Genomic DNA, 23,775 nt, shown 5'->3' with positions numbered 1-23,775 from the left:
TTATGATGAGATAAGCCATGTTGGAGTTGAACGCTCTCGGAAATGTGCAATCCTCAGCAAAAATCCTGGCAGTTTTGTTCAAGGACTTTGTGGGAAAGCACTTCAGGTTCATTGTGACGGCGGCTTCTGCAAATGTGGGTCAAGTGGTCTCCCCGTAGGAGGACCCCTAAATTTATTACATGACCAGAAAAAGGAGGCTTTGGACTTATTTGAAAATACTGAAGTGATACACCACTACTTTCCTCCTCTTCATGCCTGTTCTGTCCTTCTGAGCTGAGTTTTGCGAGCTCTGAACAGGGTTACAGGCTAGCGGGGTGACCCCTGGAGATTAAAAGCAATAGGGAAGTACTTGTTAACGGACACCCTAGAAGAATTCTGGCTGCTATGCCCAATACAGCTTGTGTGTCACCTCACAGTGCAGCTCAAGGAACTATGACCACTTCAGCTGCAAATATGGACTCTTCATTCACTGGTCCCTCACCGATACTGGATGTTTTACTATCAATATAGAAAACCTTGCATGGACTATTTGAATTTTCACTTGCTGCAAATGAGTCCCTGAGAGCGGAGGCTGGTATACTGAAAGAGATCCACTGTGAACTAAAGTCAATTAACTCCTGTTTGCCTACACTTGTAATGCCAGTAGCCTCCCAAACTGTGGAGCTTGGTGAGGAGGTACCAGCACAAGTGGGGGATCAGGGAAGACCTATGCTGATGAGAAGATGGAATCATGGTTGGGCCAGAAATTGGCGTTTATGCTGTTTTAATACAAGGAAACCTATGTCAGTAGAAGACCAAGCCGATCAGCCACATCCTGCAAAGAACCAATGGATAAATAGAAGAGTATGTCAGGGTGTGACAAAGAGAGCAAAGGGTGTGGCAAAGGAGGACGCGCCCAATTGCAGTCGGGCGTTAGTAGAGGCTTTAGCAATAAACGTAATAAAATGTGAATTAAGGGGCCCACATGTTCAGGAAAATGAGTTCAGGTAACCATGAGAAATCCCTCCCCACAAAAGGAAAGGAACCTTAAGACAATGAAGTGCCAAGATTTCCCAAGTACTGGACAACTTTGTCTAGAGTCGGACCAAGATCAAGCACAGATCTTGGCGGGGATCCCAGAGCAAAATGCTTGTATTTAGGTGTGGCCTGTAAGGGGAAAAAGGCAAGTAAATGGAAGCTGCTGAACAGGGCCAGCTTATTGAGGGCATTCTCAACCTGTAAGGCATTGGAGGAGCTTAGGTCAAGGGATAAAGAGCAAGTAGCCTTCAGAGATTCCAAAGCAAGAAGAGAAATCACGAAAATTAATTTTAGTTCTTCAGTTTAAGTGGGCTTGGTTTTGTAGACTGGAGATGAGTTCAATAAACTTGGCCTAAGAATAGTGCCTGTAACAGAGGTAGAGACGCCTTATCTACAGTTGCCGCAGTTGGCTAATCATGTGGCCTTAATTTGGAACAACTACATTTTTTAATTGGAGCAGAGGTACTGCCGGCCCTTTCCCACTTGGTGGATTATAATCGGAGTACCCTTGAGGTAACAATTTACCTACTCAAGAGAAGGAGTGTTAGACCCAATCCTACGTCGCAATAGATTTTTTCGTCTAAGTGTGGATAGGGAGAGTGTCTTCTCATGGGGCAGGGGGTGGCAGGTGTATTAGTTGGTGCCTCATCCGCTAGATTGTGAGTTGTGTCCTGGAATGTCTGTGGGTTGGGAAACTTAATTAGAATGATAGATCTTACTAAAATCTGGGAAGAGAATGAGATAATCTGCTTGCAGGAGACCTGGTTAGCGGGTGATCTAATCCATTGATGCAATTTGTAAAAGAGGGAAGAAAGATGGGGCCTGGGCGTGTAAAAGGTGGGTTGATGACATTGGTATAAAAAAAATGCAGCAAAGTAGCAAGAAATATACAGACAAGTAGCTAGACAGTGTGGCAAGACCGGGTAGCTCTTATCGTTCACAATAGTCTGTATTTATTTACTGTTTCTCTCTGCCAGCCAAGTATTTCTGCTCACAACTGGGGACTGTTAAAATGTTCTCACCCTTAGTTTTTATAGATAAAAATTATAATGTTCAATTTAATTTCAAAATGATGTATCAAAACTCTTTTAGGTTGTTTTGAGACTTTTGTGATTTAGTACATTATCCAGTGACTTCCTCATAATATTTAATTCAACTGTATACTCACGTGTCCTGATGAAGGCTTGTTTCTACATTTTAACAATCCAAACATTGCCTAATAGTTACATCGACTTCTGTTCCTCCTGTAGATATTGATGAATGTGAGTCCAGTCCCTGCATTAATGGAGTCTGCAAGAACACACCAAGCTCCTTTGTATGTGAGTGCCCCACCGGAAGTACTCTGGATACAACAGGAACCATCTGTGTTGGTAAGGAACACAGACTTTCAAACAGTAGTAGTTTCCATTGTTTATTTGTTGATGATATCCAAGGGTATTTCCGATTCAACTTTTATTAAGCATATTTGTAGTTCACAAGCAAATGATTTACAACACAGTTAAACGTTTACATTGAGTAAAGTAAACATTAAATCATGTGGAATGTTAGAATGTTCATGCCCAATTGCCTTGAAGCAATCATTTGTTAACAAATACACCTAAAAATCAAAGTTGCAATATTAGATGTGAAGATAGTAAAACATGGAATATAGTTGGATCCTGAAATATAGGTTCTGTAAGTGGCCTTGTCAAATCATGCAACCTAGTCTTCTTTTCATCCAGAGATTTAGACTAGGGCAAGGTTTGGGCCTGTTATGTGGCTTCATGGTCTGCCTTTATCGTGAATGAGCTTGAAAAGACGTCCTTCTTCATACATAATGGCAATACATTTCTTAATTGGACAGCTCTCTGGTATCTGTATTTTCTGGAGCATCTTCAGCCATACGCTTTGACTATACTGGGTAACTTTGTAGATCTTATCCATGCCACAGGTTTGTTTTGCTTTTGAGTCAATGCTCACTTCCCTCTTTCTATATATCAACACAGACTTCTTGTTATCCGTTATCTGCACTCTGAGGATGATGTTTTAGAAAATGGACAAACTCACCTTTAATAGACAGATTGACTCAATGATCCACAGATTTCTCCCTCTGTGTGTTCATATTTAGGACACCTTTTATTTCTTGGGGTATTCAACTTAAGTATCTTTTCATTTGATGTAGTCTTGGCTGTTTTATGGTCTCTGCATGTAATTTAATAAGACCTCCTTCCAGTGGTGTAGCTTTGGGTTGAATTGCCTGAATGTATTTCAGGTATTTTATTTACATTCTTGACTTCATGTACTGGCACTGCAGAAGGATTAGGATTTAATTATTTGAATTTATGCTTTTGCACAGAGTATTTGTTTTCTTTTCTTACCACTCCCTATTTGCCCTAATTCTCTGCTTCTTTTCATGTGAACTCTAGATCACATATTTCAGAATCATCTGGCTCTTCCATGCTGAACTACTTTCTCTGTAACCCTTTTGCTTCATGTCTTCTCTTATTGTTTGTCTTTTATTGGGTCATTCTTCCCTCCACCCCTAGATGGTGTACCCCAAGGTAACAGGAGCATTGTGAGTCATGTGGATGGTCCCATCTAAACACGTTAGTCAGGTCATTCCTGTTCACGAATGTCTTTAATTGTGTCTCCTCTCCCTCCCTGTGTTGTCTACTGCAAGATTTGTCACATAGGCTATCCATAACGTCATTAAGGTCCCCTGCTATGATGTGCAATGAATCTTGTGTGTTCAAATGCTTCTCTCCCACTTCAGTGAGCATGTTTTCCTTCAATGTTGGAGAATTGTATAGACCAACAAGTGTAAGAGTTTGTTGTCCGCAGATGCCTGTCACCCCAGGGAAGCACCTATTTGGGTCTTTCCATTTTTTCAATGTCTTGAATAAGTGGCCCTTTTTCATCATAATTGGCACTTCTCTAACGCCTATTGTAAATCCCACCAATGTGATCAGTTTGTTTTTCCCCTTGGCCAGAAAGGTACATCCAGCATCTTTCATATATGTCTCCTGCAACAGGCTGATCTCTGGTTCAAATCACCTGAGGAATTGTCCTACCATTACATGTTTAATTCTGTCCACCAGACCATTAATAGTCCTCATCCCAAACTTTGTATTTAAATTTTACCATTGTCTTCTCGGACATGGTTCCCCCGTAATAGTATATTGTGAAGGGGTCGAGAGGCCTGATGTCTATTCCCATTATGTGTGGTTACATCTCGACCTTAAACATGTGCTTTTGTGAAAGTCCCATCTGACAATGCATCAGCCTTTCCCCCGACAATTAACTTCCAGCTGATGGATACAGAACAGACCCAGTCTATTCCATGTAATTGTCCCCCCATACAATTAATTCAAGAAATGTTGGCACCTCACCACCCTTACCTCATTCTCATGTTGTACCTGATCTCTGGAGCATTTGTTTTATCATTTGTCTTCATGGTGCTGTGGTGTCTGATCTCCTGCAGCATCCTCTGTTGGGCCTTCTCTCTCTTTCTTCCACCCCTAATGAGTCAAACCTTTTATCCTTCGGTCTGGTTATCCACTCCCATTTTGTCCTTCTAAGTCATTGTCCTACACTTCTGATAACCTACTTGTCCAGCCTAAGTCCTGTGATCTATTTGTGGTAGGTTGGTGTAGCTACTTCTGCTCTGCTGCCTAGTCCCATGCAACTTCCAGTGTCTCAAAAAAGTGAGATCTAAAGCCATGAATCGTTTTGGGTTTGGACAGGTAAAGAGGCATGTAGCATAGATTCATTGCCTGCAGTTTCTTTTTCACTTTGTCAAAAGATTTCCACTACTTGCGGACTTTTCTCAAGCAGTCAAAGAAGAAAATAATATGTGGGAAATTATACATTACATTTCTCTATTTTCTGGCCATCTTCAGTATGCTGTCTCGATCTTTCTAGTAGTGCACTTTCACTATGATTGGTTTTGATGCAGCTCTGGGTGGGGGGCATTGAGTTATGGTTCTGTGCTTGGTCCACCACAAAACACTGTGATAGATACTTTGGTGGAACCAGAGTATTTAACCATTCCTCCAGGATTAATTCAACAAAATCCTGCTATCCACTAAGTCAAGGTCCCCGAAGGATCCATGCCCACCGGCCGTTATGCATGTGGTTTCCGGGTCTATGAGCAGACATTTAACTCCCATTCTAAATCAAGTAATTGAGTAGGGGAGTTATCCGTCGGTCTGGAAAAAAGCCTGCATTAGACCAATCTTGAAAAAGCCGGCGCTTGATCCATTGGAGGTCAAGAACTATCGACCTATCTCGTGTCTGACAATTGCAGCCAAAATTCTTGAAAGGTCGATAAACCAGGAGCTGACGTCATATCTAGACGTTAACAACCTGCTGGACTCAAGTCAGCATGGCTTCCAGTCGTGTCATTCGACAGAGACTGCGCTTGTCATGGCAACAGAGGAGATTCGGAGACAGGTAGATGGGGGGGTGAGCTATCCTCATCCTCCTGGACCTATCAGCAGCATTTGACACAGTGAATAACCCGGTGTTACTGTGGCGGCTGAAGGCGGTGGGGATTGGTGATGCGGCTATGTCGCTCCGCTCCTCATTTCTAGAGGATAGGGAACAGACCATACATTGGGAAAATCTACAAACTGAACCCTTCCTTCTCCCATTTGGAGTGCCACAGGGAGTGGCACTGTCACCAACTCTGTTTAATATATATGTCACCCCACTCGCAAGTCTCATCAGACAGCATGGTTTCTCGTTTGAGCCTTACGTGGAGGACTCACAGATTATCATCTCTGTATCTAAACAGTCTGAGTCTGTTGCTGCGTGTTTCCATGCTTGTCTGACTCACATCATGAGCTGGATGAGCAGTAACTACCTTAAAATCAACACGGATAAGACGGAGGTGATGGAGTTTTTTGACGGTCCGTCCCTATGGAACCACACTTGGTGGCCGATAGAGGCTGGCGAATGTCCGGCACCATCTACTAAAGTTAAGAATTTGGGGATTATTTTTGATGACTAACTTAGCTTTTCGGCCCAGATAAACCGTGTAAGCTTCACTTGTTTTTTCATACTGAAGCTTCTTCGGAAGGTGTTCCCTTTTATTCGCAGGAGCTAAGAAAAACAGTGGTAGTGGCCCTAGTTCTATCATGCCTAGATTACTGCAATGCACTATTTATAAGCATTGACAAGTCGCAGGAGGCCAAATTGCAGTCTATACAAAATGCCGCTGCGCGGATATTATTGAATATCCCGAAAGGCCACTCTACCTCCGCTGCCATTAAATCGCTGCATTGGCTTCCAATACAGCAGCGTATGGAATTCAAGGCTTTATGCCTGGTTCACAAGACACTAAATGGCGGAGGGGCAGCCGACCTCCGTAAATTTTTCCATTGGTACATTCCTATGAGAAGCCTCAGATCCTCAAACACAGGTCGCATCTGTACCACCAAAGTCTGTAGAGCCAGATGGGGAGGGAGGAGTCTATCACACTGTGCAGTCCGGCTATGGAACCAACTGCCTACCACTGTGAGACTTCAACCAAACAGGCTAATGTTCAGGAAACTGTTAAAAATGTGGCTGTTCCCCAGGGCATAAAACAGCCGGTATAGCTGTTTGCAGTCCCTCTCTTCTCTCACTTTGCACCAAGACGCCTCGGCATTCGAGCGCTTTATAAACTTTATCCTTTCCCTTATCCTTTAGGTTGTGCTCCATATGTCCCCTCCGGGAGATCTATGATAAGCAGATTGGAATCTTCTGGCTGCCATGTCTTCAATTTTATCCTAAAGTCATCTTTCAGATCCGAAACTCTTGCCTCTGTGACTCTGCTATTTGTCAAGCCCACATCTACACCCACTTCCTCTATATTGTTTTTCAAAATTTGTCGAGTATCTCAAGTTGGCCGCAAAATAGTATATGTCGATAAGAGGGCTCCTTCACTTGCTGTTGTTTCTTTTGGATTCAACAGGTCTCGGCCCTTCCCATTGGTCCCGGTCTTGTTGCCCTATCCTGGAAAATTTGCCAATGTAGCCCTCTTTCATAGGGGTAGCACCTTCACTTCACAACATCCTCTATTGTTTTCTTTCCTCTACTGTTGGCCCCTTTGCTACAGTCATGGCCTGTTGCCAGGGCCTTCCCCTGCCTTTTCCCTGTTCATTTAATCCATCATGGGCTGGTCGGGAGGTTCAGTGGGCAAGAAATGGACAGGTTACATTACTCCCCCCTGCCAATCCACATCTGTCCAACCACTCCACTTATTTACATCCTTCTCAGCTTTCAGCACCAGTCTAGTATGCGGTCCCCACCAGGGGCCATGTGGGAGATGGCCCCACTCTGTATCTTGCTGATGGTTACTAGGCTATAAGCTTCTCTTCCTGGCTCCCTCTCTCCTAAGGGCCCGCCCTTCAGTGGCCCAAGCGGCCTTTCTCAACTCTTGCAGGGGGCACCTGGGTTCAGTTCCTTTGGTGATTCCAACCATCCATCGAGGCTCTGTCTTCTCAGGGGGGCCTGTGCCATCAGGGCCTGTAAATCACAGCCCTCTTGTGCATGGGAGCCACAGCGTCACATCCCTTCCTGGCTTTCCAGTCACAAGTGCCTTGGGTCGCTCTGCCCCGAAGCCCTCATCGTGGGCGCAACTCACTGTCACTGGGGCACTCCTACCCCCCTCTGTGCCACCTATGTCCATTGCACCGGGATGACGGCCCTTTGATTGAGACAGAATAAAGGGGGTTTGGGGAGGAGTCCAGGAGGTGACTGCCTTTAGACCTGTACAGTCCTGGGGGACCCCAAACAGTCCTTTTGAGGTAGACTTGACAATCTCCACTGGATGGTGCTTGCCCTCATGCCCAACTCCCTCGGGCCCGCACCGGACCTGACTCTCCATCCCAGTGTGACCCACTCCGCTCCAGCCCTTCACACTGTCCTCCAGGAATGAGAGCGGCGGGACAGTGGAGATCTGCAGCTCCCAGCATACAAGAGCCCTCTGTCTTACTTACACCTTGAAACTAAATGCTAACCTTGCAGACCAATGTCCTAGGTGTGAATGTTGTGTAGCTCTTAGGAAAACAAAGCCTGTTGTTAAGGTTTCAGAAGAGGTATGATAATCAGTCCTGATTAATTGACCTTGTATTTTGCGATAGGGAATACTGGGTGGGCTGTGGGCGGCTAAACCGCGATCAGAATCACTTCTGGCCATCATCCCCGGATATGTCACGCTCTGTGTCTGCTCCAGCTGAACATCTAAAATCCTCATGTTAATGTATCTGCAAAAATAACATTCCATGTGCATGAATTGTCAAAAATGTAGGTTACTGTGTTGTTAACATAGATGTCTGAATAGCCCAAATGACACTGTACTGTTTTGCTCTACTTAGAAACCATCAAAGGCACGTGTTGGCTGCACTTTGTGAATGGACGCTGTGAGGTCAACATCAATGGCGCGACCCTGAGGTCCCAGTGCTGTTCCTCGATGGGTGCGGCCTGGGGCAGCCCCTGCATCCCCTGCGAACCAGGTGAAGCATACTCACATTTCCAGTCCTTCCCTCCCCTATGTTCGTATGTGCACCCTCAAGCTCGGAATTGGGGAATATCCACAATACATGTGTCGGTGGACGTTCCATATGTTTTAAGAGCATGTTCTGGATCACAGATGTGTGTCATAGCTGTGCTTTTTATTTCCAGACCCAGTCTGTGCCAGAGGATTTGCCAGAAGTAGGGGCACCATATGCGAAGGTGAGTCGTGTATTTAGCATTTCTTAGAAATGGGCTTGAAAATAAATATTAGAATTATCCCAGATGAAGGCTTTGCTTGTGAAAACGCACAATTCATGTCTAGTTCTGCATCACAACAAATCTTGAAGGCTGACTGACTCTATATTGTGGTCGAACCACATTAATATTGCATTGAGTGTGTCGAGGTGACCTCTCTGACGCAAGGTAAATATATATTTACAATCCTTAACGCCACATCTTCTTACCTGAACTTGCCTTGTGATAGGGTGGTTGGGCCGATGCAGTCAATGCAACATTATTGTCGTGATATAATGCACGTGACATAGTGGTATACGTCTCGAGCAGGGGATTTTACCGGCACACTGGTGGATGCCATCGCTATCTGCACGAGCCGCGTCATCATTTGTTGAGGGATTCCCATTTGTTCCGAGTGTTAGTTGGTGCTAAAAGTGAATGTGCTGCCTTCTTGTGAGTTAAGTTAAAACCGATTTCCTCTTAACTCTCCCATCATTTCAATGTGAAAAAGCACATGCAGAAAAAAATAGGAATTACGAAAATTAAACACAGTATTCCTGAGAATTACGAGAAGTTCATGAGACAAAAACTTCTCACCTTAGCACACCACTGATAGATATATTTAAGTCAGAGGACTAGTCCGAGGCAGTGACTTCCAACAAATTTTCCATATGGTATAAAGGCCTTTTGGGCTCGTGACATTGACAGGCCTCACAGTCATTTGCAGCACGTGCTGGCAGTGACACCCCGAAAGCTTCAGATTGCAGGCTCTCGATACCCTCGAAGGCCTGTACCATGGTTGACCTGATATGGCTTTCCCTGACAGCTGGATTCAGGGCCGGCTTTAGTGCTGGTGGCGCCCTGTGCGAAAGTGTTTGTTGGCGTTCCCCCCCCCAATGACCACCTCCACCCCCAGGGGTATCTCTCGCTTGCACCCTTTAACAGTGACCAAGTCTCCATAACCACACTCTCTCAGATGCATTGAATTAGTTAGGGCTAGAGGGTTAGTACAGGGGCAGAGGGGTAGTAGAGGGCTAGAAGGGTATTAAAGAGGTAGAGGGGGAGTAGATGGGTACAGGGCTAGAAGGGTAGAAGGGGGTATAAGATGGGTAGAGCGATAGTAGAGTGTTAGAGGAGGGGTAGTAGAGTGGTAGAGTGGTAGAGGGGTAGTAAGGAGTAGAGGTGTAGAAGATGTGTAGAAGTGGGGGAGTATAGGGGTAGTAGAGGGGTAGAAGAGGGTTAGTGGAGGGGTTGAAGAGTGGTAGTAGAGGGGTAGTTGAATGTAGGTGATAGGTTCTATACAACCTTTATATACAACCTCCTCTGTGCGACAAGGAGACACGGCTGTGTGGGTCTGTGTTATTTCGCAATGCGTGCCGTGTCCCTGGTGTCCAGAGGGTGTAAGGCACCGTGGCAAGTGAAAAGACAGGCGATGCGTCTCCCTTCCCCGCCATGAAAGAAAACAAACACGCGCGCGCGACTCACGCTAAAGAAGGAGGCAGCAGGATCATGTGCCTAAAAACGAAAGGTGCCTCATTTGTAAGCTCTGTCTCTTAGCAATGTACAGACCACGGAAGAAGACCAAAATACATGGATTTTGGATTTAAGCTTATACTGGGATTTAGGACTAGGAGTTAGACAACAGGCATATGGAAGGAGAGGTTCATGAAAGCAGTATTTGGGAAGGGTTTGGAAACTCCTTTTTGTGGAAAAGCAAATGTGTTTCATTTGGGTACATGGAGAGTAAAAACGCCGCCGAGGATCGAGTAGAATCGTAACGCCACACATTTGACTGAAATGGGTTGAAGTCTGACAAGTGATTATGAGGAAATGAGTTGAGTAGGACACGACATCCGGTTTTATGGTGTAGAAGCCCACCAGAGATTTGTCGATAATGAAATATGCACCTGGCATCTAGGAAAGAGGAAACAGCAACAGAAGCAGGACATCAGGCATTTGGGGAGGGGCAGAAGCATAGTATTGGGGATTCGAAGAAGCACATTTTTCAGCATTTGTGGAAAGGAGTGGATGCAGGATATTAGGCTTTGCAGGGAACTCTGACACCATGCCTTTGATGAGAGACTGAGATAAAAACGACACTAAATATTGAGAATGGGGTGTAGCAAATGTGTGCGCATTTAAAGCAATAAAGAAGATTCAATTATATACAGCGCGTAAGGGAATCGCCAAACATGCATGCGTTGCCATTAACCCCTTCCATGCGGGGCGGATTCCCCCGCTGTGCTGAGCGCTGCTTGCGCGGGCGTGGTCATGACGGAACGGTTCCGTAATGAGCACAGCTCAACTGACGCTCATGACGGAACCGTTCCGTCATGAGCACCGAAGGGGTTAAAAGCAATGCAATGCGTGCATGTTTTTGGCTGAAAAGGCGCATCGATGGCTAAAGGTCTTTCTCCTTTGGAGCGCATGTGCGCTGCGTAGGCGAGACCTAAAAAGGCTGGCAGCCAACGCCAGACCTATTCGCTTTGATAATGCTTTTTATTTTTTTTTGTAAAGTTGTTCAAGTTTTATATAGACGGATAACGATAGTGAAAAGAATGTGAGCAATTGGAGTTGCAAAATGAGAAAATATTATAATTTCCACACTGGTAAATTATTTGAGCAGCTATGTGCGTGTTCCGTGTAAGTAAAGGGCAAGGTTCCATCTCAGGCATCAAAATATCTGGTTTATCTTTACCTGTCCATGCCAGGCCTCTTGGGAAAAGGACTTTTTTTTTTTAAATCGCTGGAATAGGCCCCCTTCAGAGACGTCTGCAAATGTCCATCACTAATCAGATTATCTACGGGATTCCCAAATGTACCACTATAGGATGTGCCTTTCAGTGAAGGCCTCAATATGGATACTATACCATGTGTTGTCTATAGTATTGTATTTGTTTTGATGGCAAATTGTGTTTTGTTTCCTGCTGCACGATCCTGTTTGCGCTAATTGTTTTTTCCCCCTTGCAAACAGATGTCAACGAATGCGACGTATTTCCGGGCGTGTGCACGAACGGGCAGTGTGTCAACACCCTGGGCTCCTTCGTCTGTCAGTGCCCGAGCGGCATGACCCTGGACTCCTCTGCGCGGACGTGCATCGGTAGGACTCCAAGCTGTTGCAAAGACAATGCACGAGTCGTAAATTAATATTAAATCCCAGTGAACATATATTTTAGTAGAAGTTGATATGTAGGTTTATGAAGGCATTTGATAACATTTCCCTTTATTGCGTGCAGTCAGAAATATAAACTTAATATCATATAACTGCTGTATTATTTTGTACTAACACCTACTGTGTGCATCGGAGGCTACTCAGTGCATCCTGGGACCGCATTAGCGTTGGTGGATGGCATTATGAAGCAAGAATAGTCACAGATATCATCTGTTTAAATCAGAGCTCAATTTGCAATAAAGGAAGTTCGGGGGGGGGGCAACGAATTTGTCTGGGGAATTCAGTGCTTGGCGCCACCTACTGCACCCACTGGGGCTTCCATTTGCCAATGGAATTTGGCAGCTATTTTGAGAGCATAGGGTAGCTGCAAGGCCCTGCACTTCCCACGCTTGTTTTATGAATGAATGAATGAATGAAAGGGATTTCATGTAGCACACAGCTTCTCAACAAGCGTGTCCCATCGCTGGGGGAATATGTGGGAGGACTCTGTGGCGCAACTAATTCCTGAAAAGCCACGTTTTAAGATGTTTCTTAAAAGTAGGGAGGTCTGAAGTGGCTCTCAGTGTAGTTGGTAATCTGTTCCACGCCTGTGCGCCCAAAACACAAAAGACCCGCCCCCCCATGCAGGACAGCGAACTTTAGGATTACAGACAGGATCGGAAGAGGAGAATCGTAAAGTCCACGCTGGAATGTAGCGGTTTACGCGCTTATTGAGGTAGCTGGCTCCTAAGCCATGAAGGGCTTTGAAAAATTATCACCAGGGCTTTGAACTTGATTCTTTCCTTCATTCGCAACCAATGTAGGGTTTTAAGGATGGTGGCCATATGGGACTTGGGTTTAGGTCTAAGAATAGCCCTGGCCGTTGCATTATGTACTACTTGCAGGCGCTTGATGAAATAGCCTGATAGACCCAGGTACAAGATATTAGCATAGTTTAGTCTTGACATCACCAAGGCTTGGACCACTATCTTCCTGTATCAGATGACAGAAGAGGTAGGAATTTTCTTAGCATATGAAGTATGCCAAAACAGGAACCAACCAATGCTTAAACCTGGGACCCCATGGAAAGGGCACTATCAATGAAAATGCCCAGATTTTTAACCAATGTTTGGGCTGAAAGGGGGTCAGATATCTCCTCCGGCCACCATAAACTCCAATTACTCGCTACTGGCTGGCCAAAAACAGCCAATCTCAGATTTATCCGGATTGCATTTCAAATTATTTACTTTGATCCAGTTGAACACCTTTGTGAGACTGGATCTAATATTGACTCCATCAAAGTTGGCTCCTTTATTACAAGTGAAATTCAGTTGTGTATCATCTGCGTATATAATCTTGCACCACTATCCTATACTAAGGGTCCAACAGAAGACATATATAGATCAACGAGGGTGGGGCTGAGAATGGAGCTCTGGGGTACTCCTACCTTCATGGTAGGCATGGGAGATGAAAAAGGAGGTGACCACATTTCCTGAGATCAGTTGTTCAAGAAAGAAGTCATCCAGGCTAAAGCCGTCCCACCTATGCCCAAGTTACTCAATCTATCAAGAAGTCTCTCATGTGGAACCGTGTCGATGGTTCCACATGAACTAGGGATCATTGCAACCTAACTTGTTGAGAACCTCAGAATGTTTCTTAGCATGAAATCTCCAGCTGGTGGGAGGTACCTCTTTTGCTTTCCCAGGCAGGGTTGGTGGAGCAACATGTAAGGGTAGGGGAGGAGCACTGAAGGCCACCTTAAGTAGGATAAGCTTTTGTTCTACTAGTTATGGTGAGCATGGAAAACCCTGCAGGCTGACCTTTAATGATGGCAACCCCAGTTGGCTAAACTATGTGATCTAGAGCGAATTGATTCTTGCTTCCCTAATTGTTAACATTTGAAGCACATATATCTACTTAATAAGCTAATCTTCAGTGTTAGGTGCAACATGAAAACATGAGACATCTATATAGGGGCCTGTGACTAAGTAAACTAATCCAAGATTGAGTTCTCATGCGTTGTGCTAACTCCATCTCCATCCTTCCCCTAGAATGATTAGCTCCATCACTAGCGATGCGTGGCCTCTATTTGGAGGGAAGAGGCAAGTTTAATGGCTGGACAGGGTAGGTAAGTTCCCCTGCTGGTATAGGATTGAACACCTTTGTCGGGTCACTACGGGTGTCCGCATTCCTCTTTTTCATCTATGATAAAAAGGCAAAGCAGTGTTTGTAAAGCTGCTTTAAGCAGAACACCATTGATGCTGTTAGTCGTCCTCCTACCCCTTGTGGTAGTAAAGGATGAGCCAGTCTCACGCACCCCACTCGGCACAACTCTCCGCAGAGTGCAGATCTGAATAGGGCCGGCTGTAGCACTAGTAGCGCCCGGTGCAGCAATCACTTTTGGTGCACCCACCTCCCATGACCGCCTCCCCGGATTCTCTCCCTACCACCTGCAAAAGTGCCCCTCATCTTGCCTATCATAAGATATTGCTAAACACAGCGCCCCCTGACATCACAGCACCCCCCTCCAATGGTTAGCGCCCAGTGCCGCCGCACCAGTCGCACTGCCCTAAAGCCGGCTCTGGATCTGAAGAAGGAACTCGTACTATGTCACTCGAGACTTCTTCGTGTTCTCCACCAACCCCTCTCGTTGCCTGCTAGCCATCATCATCCCGTCCCACCCCACCAGTGGGTACGCATGGATGTCCAGCAGCATCTCTCCTGCCTCCTCTGAGTCCACAGACCGATTACTGCTACAGTGCAGCCTCCTGCCTGAAAAGTGTCAACCACTGCATGTCAAGGCTGTGATTGTCAGCAGTAACCACTGCATGTCAAGGCTGTGATTGTCAGCAGTAACCACTGCATGTCAAGGCTGGGATTGTCAGCAGCAACCACTGCATGTCAAGGCTGGGATTGTCAGCAGCAACCACTGTATGTCAAGGCTGGGATTGACATTGAGCTAGTAAATACTGGTATTATTTGAGGCTTTAAAGAGAACGGGACCACTGCACGTGTATATCTAAGTGTCCAGAAACATCAACTAGATCCATAAGATCAAGTGAAAATATCCAGGGTTTAACATTGATAGCAGAAGGTCTCTCTCACCTGTGCCATATGAAACCTGTGGGAGGAAAGAAATAATTCAATTTTGAGTTTACTTGGGGCATAATAACATTTAGGTTAACGTAAGTCAATTTTATCCCACTGCCTGTGAATCAGTAATCCTTACGGGAAACGTCCTCAGGACAAAGCCCCCATCAACGGCTACGGACTCCCAATAATGGCCTTTGGTCCTATCACTTGAGAGCAGGCTCCATGGACTCTGGGGAGGACCAATAGTTATCAAGCCCAAGTTTCTGCAGGAGTGACTTTAAAGTTTGGAACCAGGGGATCTTCTCTAAGCAGCGTGTAGGCATCAGATCTCTTATACCTTCTCAATATGGTTCTAGGGCTGGGATAGTTCTCAGCTTGTGCCAGAAAGTAAGATGTCTGCATTCTCTTTCACTGTCCTCGACAACACTCCCATTTGTGTACTACTTATTCTAATGGGCCGCCCACTCGACTGGTGTACACAAAATTCAAATTCAGTTTTTGGGCAATTTAGGTAGACTGCTGCAGTCCTCCAGAAAGGTTATTAACTTTAACAGTCATGGCTTCATTTAAAGAAGACCACAAGGAATGTTCCCACTCATTTTTGGCTCATGCCAATACCTGCTTATACCTGGCCCTACACTTCATTATGTCTGAGCGGGTGTTAGTCTTTACTGCAATTAGGAGTTTGCTTTTGGCTGACCTGCATTCACCGGTGTACCAGGAAGAGGTCTTGGGCCCCTTCTTACCGCTCGTGTAGTTTTGCCTAACAAATCACTGATTTGAGAAAACAGGGAAATGTGACTAGAGCGCAACACCACCCTCCTCTATTCCGCTGGGAGATAAGATAGATAATCAACATGTTTCTCCTCTCTGGGTTTGGCTGCCTCTGGGGCTAGAGGATTTTTTCCATCCAGTTTTACCTGATGGTTTTACTATTGTTAGCTGGAAAAAGGCAACCCAGATCCACATAACCCTGGAGTAATGGTTTTGTAGCTGAGTTATCTAAAAGTGTCAGGGTTAGTGCATGGTGATCACTATTGGATCTGTCAACCACTACCATGTCTAAAACGGCTGACAAGAGCTGATTTGATTTGATTTGAAATTTGTAAAGCGCGGTAAATACCCTGGGGTGTCTAGGCGCTTCACTTCAACCAGAAAATAATCAATTCTGCTATGGTGGCCTGAACTATTAAATGCCATTTTACATTGTTGGTCTGAGGGAGTCCTACAATTTGTAACTCTAAGTTCAAAGTTAAGTGTGGGTGCTAAAACCTGAGCTGCTTTGGGGGTCCATCTCACACTAGGTATGTTTAGTTGTGGAATACAGCACTGGTTGTCACAGTCCACTGATAAGTCGGAAGGGGTGTCTGTTAGGGGTTCAAATCAGTTCAAACCAGTCTTTCACAAGAAACTCAAGACTTGTTTCTTTAGGCAAATTTACAGCTGGCCAGGTACACCACTTAAGGGTCAGTACTGGAGTTTGCATTTATTGTGCGGGGACACTCCAGTTGGAGTACCCAGGCCCCTTATAAATCACCTAATAGTAATAATAATAATAAATGTGGTGTTTAAATACCCAGCCACCAGCAAGAGACCATTCCCTGTGAGCCTCGATAAAGATTCCTTTAATACATTTAAAACCCTGGTCTCCGAAGTGCTATTATAAACATTGAACATTTTTAAGATCAGCCCTGATGGGAGCTCAAGGCGAACTGCTATAACATCAAGGGAAGCAATGGAGATTTCCCTGATCTTACACGGTAGGGATGTTTTGACCCAGATTCCCAGCCTCCCAGAGGGTCTGCCCTTTCCACTCTGTACTGCATTAACACAATAGGAAGTGTACCCACTTCTATGAAAGGAGAACAGGCACCATGTCTCTTGGAAGAGGCAGATGCTGTGGGAATCTAAAAATTTGCCCCATTCCACCTCGGAGAGCAATTTGATGATCCCTGCTGCATTCCACTATAATATTTTAAGAGATGGCTGTTGGGCCAAAGTCGCGGTAGGGTGATCTCCAGTCGCCAGCTCACCACCTGGGTTAATATCCACAGGCAAATGTTACTCCTTTCAAATGGCTGCCCAGGAGGCCTTGGACAATTAATATTTAGGTCTGCTGATTGGACCAGCCATCCTCAAAGGATCTCTCTACCTTACCCAATATCCCTTAGCTTCAGAGATTAGTCAAGGAGGCGCTCTAGTGGCCCCCCAATGTTATCCCCCGTTTGAGCAGTTCCACCTTTGTCCAAACTGACTTTGGCCCCCAAGTTAACACCCGTAGATGCGGGTGTTAACTTGGGGGATGGTTCGTGAATCGATGGCCACACGACCATCAACTATCTATGTATATCAATGGGGAAACATATCTTTTTTTAAATTACCCAAGCGGTTAAGAAGTAAGTACGCTAGAATTTAAAAATTCTGGTCCTGGTTCAAACCTTCTAAGACAAACGTTACTGTGTGAAATCATTAAAATCCTGTCTCGTGTATTTTTTCAAACATGTAGAAGTGTTCTAGGTGGTCTCAAGCGTCCAACCCACATTATCTGCACGTTAGAGAATAGTGAGCACAGGCCAGTGCCATTCTGTCATCATGGAATGAGATTTCACGCCCAGCAGTGCAGACTCTCCCTCCCCCATGGGTCGGGGGTGTTGCCTCCACAGCACAAAACCATAATGTTATGTTTGAAACCCGCCCTCCTCTCCTCTGAGAGCGAACTTTCATAACTCATTAGTGAATGATGATTGAAACTAACCTCACAGCGCCCCATAGTCCCTGCTCAGACTCCCCCTACAAAACAATTGTAATTTGTAGAATTGAAAGATGGCAGACAAGCTCTTCACATAGCACGTGTCTTTGAGTGACAACACATGTATGTTTTCTTCACTTGCCAACAGATATCCGCTTGGAAACCTGCTACTTGAAATATGAAGATGAAGAATGCACCACACCTATGGCGGGCCGGCATCGGATAGACGGCTGCTGCTGTTCTGTGGGGGCAGCATGGGGGCCTGACTGCGATGAGTGCCCCCTCAAGGGAACACCAACGTATGAGAGCCTTTGCCCAAGAGGACCTGGCTTCGCTACCAGGGGGGAAGTGATCAATGGAAAGCCATTCTATAAAGGTACACAAGGCAGAATCCCTACTCATAAGTGAATGAGTCATCTTTGACATGTGGGGGGCTGGAAGTGGGGGTTTGAGGCTAGTCATCAGATTTATGTTTGTATGTTTTTATTAATGCATGAAGAGTAGTAAAGTTGGACCATTTCAAGAAATAAGAATGGAAAATAAGAAGCATAAATTATGCAAAACATAAAGAGTACTCTATAAACCTGTTGGTCTAGGTGCAGAGTAATAATCATCCACCAGCAGCACATTCTTTTCCGAACACTTTTTGCTCCACTTTCTGCTAAAGTGGTTATACATTTGTTTTCTAATTTAATTGATTTATTTTAGTACTTTATGCAGAGGTGGATGGCATTACTGAAAACCTTTTGATCATAGCTGGACCATCTTTAATATAAGGTGATGCCAATGTAAAAGTATGGTTTGTGGCGTGAAAGTGGATTACAAATACTAGTATGTGATGGAAAGGAAGGAAAATGCATTTGAGATAATATTGCCACACACACAAACACACTGCAGTATCTACTTAAATCATACATTTTAAAATCGAGGCACATCATTGGATCAATGAAATACCATCCACCAGAGGCCAGCCTTTGCCATTCCTTTTAAAGAATTGCTTAACTTGGATATGTAACATGCGACATGGTTTGATCCTTTCGTCCTAGTAATTTGACCTAGAGAAAGTGGAATATTTGGCAGATGGTTTGTCACTTCCATACATGTTTATACGACTGACATGCCATGACGTTTGTCAGCTTGTGTCTATTCAGTTGGTCGGTCCATCCCTCCTACAACATGCATATTTATATTTTTGTTTCATTTGATACATTCATAGGCTCCATGCTCAATTTTCTCTCTTTTCTTAATATGAATGTTGAAAAATTGTTCATTTATGCTTCAATTCCATGTCATGTGGAAAAATATATTGACTACCATGTGACATCTGTACTACTGTTCTGCCTTCTCGTCTTATACAGACCTGACCGTGAAGGTGCTTGAGTACCTTGTCTCCTATGCTCCATACTGCACACCAGAAGGTTGTGGCAGTAAAATAAATCAGATATGCTCATAAATTCCTTTCAGTGCTCTATTATTTGCATATCTTTGCAGCATTCAGTTAGTTGAGTTTCCAGCTCTCTAGGTTGGGATTACGGTATTTTAGTTTACTGGCATTCTCTTGACAACATCCCCTAAGGTATAATGTGGTGTCCGTGCACCTTGGTGGTCGGTTACTCCACAATCTCCCTGAAATCAGGGGTCCCAGTGGTTCCACATACAGGTTCAAATTTGCGAGTAAATGAATTGAACCTTGAGGTACTCCACTCACCAGTGGGAATGAAGTAAGTAGGGCAGATTCCACCTGCTCAAAATACAATCTTCCTTTAGGACAGGGGGCAATTACTTCAGAACAAATGCTCCGGTCCCGATACGCATGGATAAAGGATGAATTAGAACCTTATGTATGGTGCTATCAAAAAATGCTGAGCGCATAACCAGGAGGAAGGTGTTACCAGGACTGAGACTGTTCAGCGCCTGATCTAGTACAGGCGGGTTGTACCCTCTCTAGTATACTTATAGCTGTAGCCCAGAGCGGTAGCAGATGAGAGACATGTGGTTGCTCTGGGAGCTGCTAGTTTACCACCTTCTGAATTATGTGCCCCAAGACTCGAAGGTTCAAAACAAAAGTTAGATTTTGATGGTGAGACTTGGGCTTTCTTGACCTGTGAATGGTCTCAGTCTTGAACAGGGACTCTTTTACATCACTTGGCAAACAGATGTAACACAGACCAGTCCTAAAGCTGCCACGGCGGAATCCTCAGTGAGAGATGCAGGTTAATTGACAAGACATTATGTAAAGTTTCATGATGGATCTCTGTGGTGTAAGCCAATAAAGTAAGGCTTAAGATTGCCTTCTGGCAGGCTTTTCAGGGGTCTCTTGGGATTGCTTTCTGTTTAGAGGCAGGGCTCGCCCCTGTAAAAAGTATAGGTCTTCAGGGATGAAGCAGGGGCTCACTTTATGCTGAGAATATCCTGCAGTTAAGGGGGATGAGAACCCAAGGACCTTCTCTCATGCCATCATTATTTCTCTTTTAGGTCTCGTTTTTGTCTTTATTATGTGTGAGAAAGTCTCAGGCAGCCAACTATAGTGATTGAGCTCGTTGCAGCTCCTCTGGGAGGTATCACACAAGCATCCTCCGGAATTAGCCAACGTGGCCCAAAGTGGAACTCAGCAGTAGAAATGCAACATTTCTTTTTTATGATAGTAAAACATCTCCAGAGGCACTACAACAGTTTATGGCACTTTAAGCTACTTTGTCAGACTCCTTGGGGCCTCTGGGGGCATTGTTAAGAGTACCCCAAGATTATGTTGCTGAGGGATGTACTCTAAAGTCCTCTCATCCTTCTAAGAATGCAAATGCATAGCTTTACTTCCCTGCTGCGGTTTTTAGTACACTCTGTAGGTTTTTGTAAGCCCCTTTAGCTTTGCAGATCCTATTGTCATTTTCACCGTCCATTCAAGTCATTTTGTAAACCTACCAGCTTCCCAACACTGCTTTCCACGGCAGCAACGTTTCTGCTCCTATTCAGTGGAGTGTTTACAACCTTAACCGTCACTTAATTCATCATCTTTATCACATTTCACTTGGGGGCATATGTATCAAGCCCTGGGCCGATTCTCAGAATTGGCCCGTTTGCGAACGGGAAAAGGCCTTTTGGGATGTATCATCCCAAAAGGGCATCACAAATTAGAGAATCGCAAAATGTGCGATTCTCTATTTTGCGATTGCATTTAAGGAATCGCAAATGGCGATTCCTTAAATGCAATGTATGAAGTACAGAAAAGGTGCGATTTCGCCTTAAAGAATCGCAAATTACCACCAACTTCAAGTTAAGGAATGCCAAGGAATCGCAAAATATTTGCAAATTTTTTATTACATCCCGTTTTGCGATTCTCAAATAGCGATTCCCTAAAAACCGCTATTTGAGAATCGCAATAATGGTATTTGATACATATGCCCCTTAGAGGCACCGCCTAGATGAGCCTATGATTTTCTATCTCATTGACACCTTCTTCTCACCTGGTATCATTCTCGCATAGTAATGATGTTTGAGGCAAGGTGGTAATGCTAGTAGTAGAACTCTTGTGATATTGTGTGTATTTTTATGCTGGTCCATTTCTGTTATCCGTCTGTCCATACATCTGTTTAGGTTGTTTCTCAGTGATATGACATAAAAACATAAAGCATCGTGGAAACTACGAATATTACACACATACCATGGCAAATATGTAATGTAGAAAATACCCTCACCTTGCCTCCTTTCCACAACCTCCTCTCGCCTATTTTTCCTGACTCCTGATTCCTCGTCAGAATCCTTCAGCTACAAACTCATACGAACAAAGGGCCACATGCATCAAGGAAAAAAATGGTCGGCCCCTTTACGACCGGTATTTTTGCATTTGGGATGCATCATTCCAAATGCAAAAATCGCAAAATTGTGATTGCATTTATGAAATCGCAAATTGCGATGCCTTGAATGCAATGCAAGATGCCATTTAAAATAGCGATTTCGCTATTAGGTTCCGCTAATTACCGGAAAATTATACCTGATGGTAAATAGCAAAAACTTTGAAAAATGCACAAAGGTGCATTTTTTAAAGTTCCAGGTTACACATAGGGCATGTGTGTGCGCAACATGTGTTCACATATCAATTTCAGGGGTGCAACACAGTGTCCTTTTGGCAACCTTGCACCCTTGACATTGCATGCGCAATTTCTATTGATTTGCATGGGCCTCTAGGCCCATAGGAATGAATAGGTAGCAATTCCTTAATTGTGACTCACAATTTGTGAGTCGCAATTAAGGAATGTTTAGGAATTGCAATTTCTTTTAGGGAGGCCTACATGCATAGGCATTTGCGATTCCTTATTAGCAAATCCTTATTTTTCGTTAATAAGGAATCGCGAATGACATTTTTGATGCATGTGCCAGCAAATTCTCGAAGGTGTGTGTATTATGGCTCACTGCTTTTACTCGTGTATTACAGATCTCTGCTTTTTCTCGTACCAAGTGATGGATATGTCATAAGCACTTTTAAGTTGCCTTTACATGTGATGTCACTATGTTGCTTCTTTCTCTTTGCAGTAAAAACGAATTAGCATTGCTGCTCCTGACTTGATACTTTATTATGATCAACTACAATCTCCATGAAACTTTTTTAATTAGGAGTTATTCAGTATGACAGCATTTCACCAGCCAACAAAAGAGTTTTACACCCACAGCAGTATTATGTAACAAAGCTCAGCGTTAGATACTGAGACAATCGTTGAATACATTCAATAGGTAAAATGGATTCAACGTTCAGCAGATTCACTGACTAAGTTGACATCAAAAGGCAGATTTGGAGGGTTCAGAAAGGGCCAGTTTAATCTTTCTGTACCAAATGCACGCGAACAGTGCAGTTGATGGGTTGAGACGTAAGGTGCGCGTGTTCCTTTGCGCACATGGCAGAGCTCATTTGCAATGGAGGAAGCCCTGTGCGAATGAACTCCACCACTGCCAGGTGAGGAACAGACTTGAGACCAGCTGGGCTATGATGGTCTAAAAGTTACCATCTTCCAGTAGGGTTCGGAAAGTCGTCCAGATGGGGTGTTACCTCTTTTGCGGGGGCCCCTCCCTGTCTCTCATACCAAGGGCAGTTAGTATCCGGCAGCACACAATCAGCTGGTGCTCTGAAACAGTCAACCTAGGCCCTGTTAGGCTTATGTACATTCAGTAAAAATGTGCTCAGAGCATTTTATACCAAGTGCAAGAAACCCAGGTCCATTATCTAGAGGGCCCCCATTATGTAATGGGGCTCTGCTGTTTAGAAAATAATTTCCACGGGTAAATTCTTCTTTAATAGCAAGGCATCTTAATAAAAATTAAAAAGTTATTTGTTGGTACCTATTCATATGCAAACATAGTTATTAAATTCAGTTCCCAACTTTGAGCTGAACCGTGGCTAATACTCTTCCTGCAAGGCATACTTTCTGCGTTGAGCATCCAATCTGGAGGCGTTTAATTTGAGTGCCTCGCGTGAGTGTCTGCTTTAGGACTTATGCAAATACCTTCACATATTTGCAAAAGAAGTCCAAAGCCCTGTTATTTACTCAAGAAAGAGGCCTGACAGGGCACACGCCTTGGCAATGCTATGGAGCTATTATAAAATTACTATTTATATCCCAGACATCCATTAAAAGGGTTTAACTCTCAATGGCTTAGAAGATTTACTATGGTCTCGATTGCTGTGAGAAGACTCCTTTAGCTATAAATCCAGAAAGAGATGTAAAACAATGTTGTAATCAGTTTGAGCCGCCTGCGGATGGGGACCTTCTAACAGATATTTAATTTTAGCCTCTGGATTCCCAGTAGAGCAGTCCTGATATGGGATCCTTCTAGTAGTGAGGTGAAAGGGTTGTTCTCTGTGCTCTAACAGGGGGTACGGGAATCACTTCCATCACAAGTAGGGCTCACTCTTGACCTTCTTGGGGATTTCAGAGTCAAGTGCAGATTACTTGTTTCAAAAAGTTTTCCCACAACATTTTCTCTTTACACAAATCCTTAGGAAAAGTTGAGTGCATTGAAAGCCTGGATCATGCAATGATCCCTACCGTGGTTTGTGTTCAGC

At 44.3% G+C, this 23,775-nt stretch overlaps 1 protein-coding gene across 1 annotated transcript in view; it reads left to right on the top strand.

Annotated features, from left to right (window-relative positions):
* Positions 1-23,775, top strand: part of FBN1 (fibrillin 1) — a 722,489-nt gene that overhangs the window by 493,126 nt on the left and 205,588 nt on the right. Inside the window, exons 20-24 of the mRNA XM_085644212.1 lie at positions 2,268-2,387; positions 8,358-8,495; positions 8,665-8,715; positions 11,705-11,830; positions 17,872-18,099. Coding sequence (XP_085500338.1) covers positions 2,268-2,387; positions 8,358-8,495; positions 8,665-8,715; positions 11,705-11,830; positions 17,872-18,099 — 663 coding nt within the window. The remainder of the gene's footprint in view (positions 1-2,267; positions 2,388-8,357; positions 8,496-8,664; positions 8,716-11,704; positions 11,831-17,871; positions 18,100-23,775) is intronic.

This window comes from Triturus cristatus, chromosome 3_1, assembly GCF_964204655.1.
Source record: "Triturus cristatus chromosome 3_1, aTriCri1.1, whole genome shotgun sequence".
Taxonomy (NCBI): domain Eukaryota; kingdom Metazoa; phylum Chordata; class Amphibia; order Caudata; family Salamandridae; genus Triturus; species Triturus cristatus.
The sequence above is the reverse complement of the archived record's forward strand: the minus strand, read 5'-3'. Positions and strand labels throughout refer to the sequence as shown.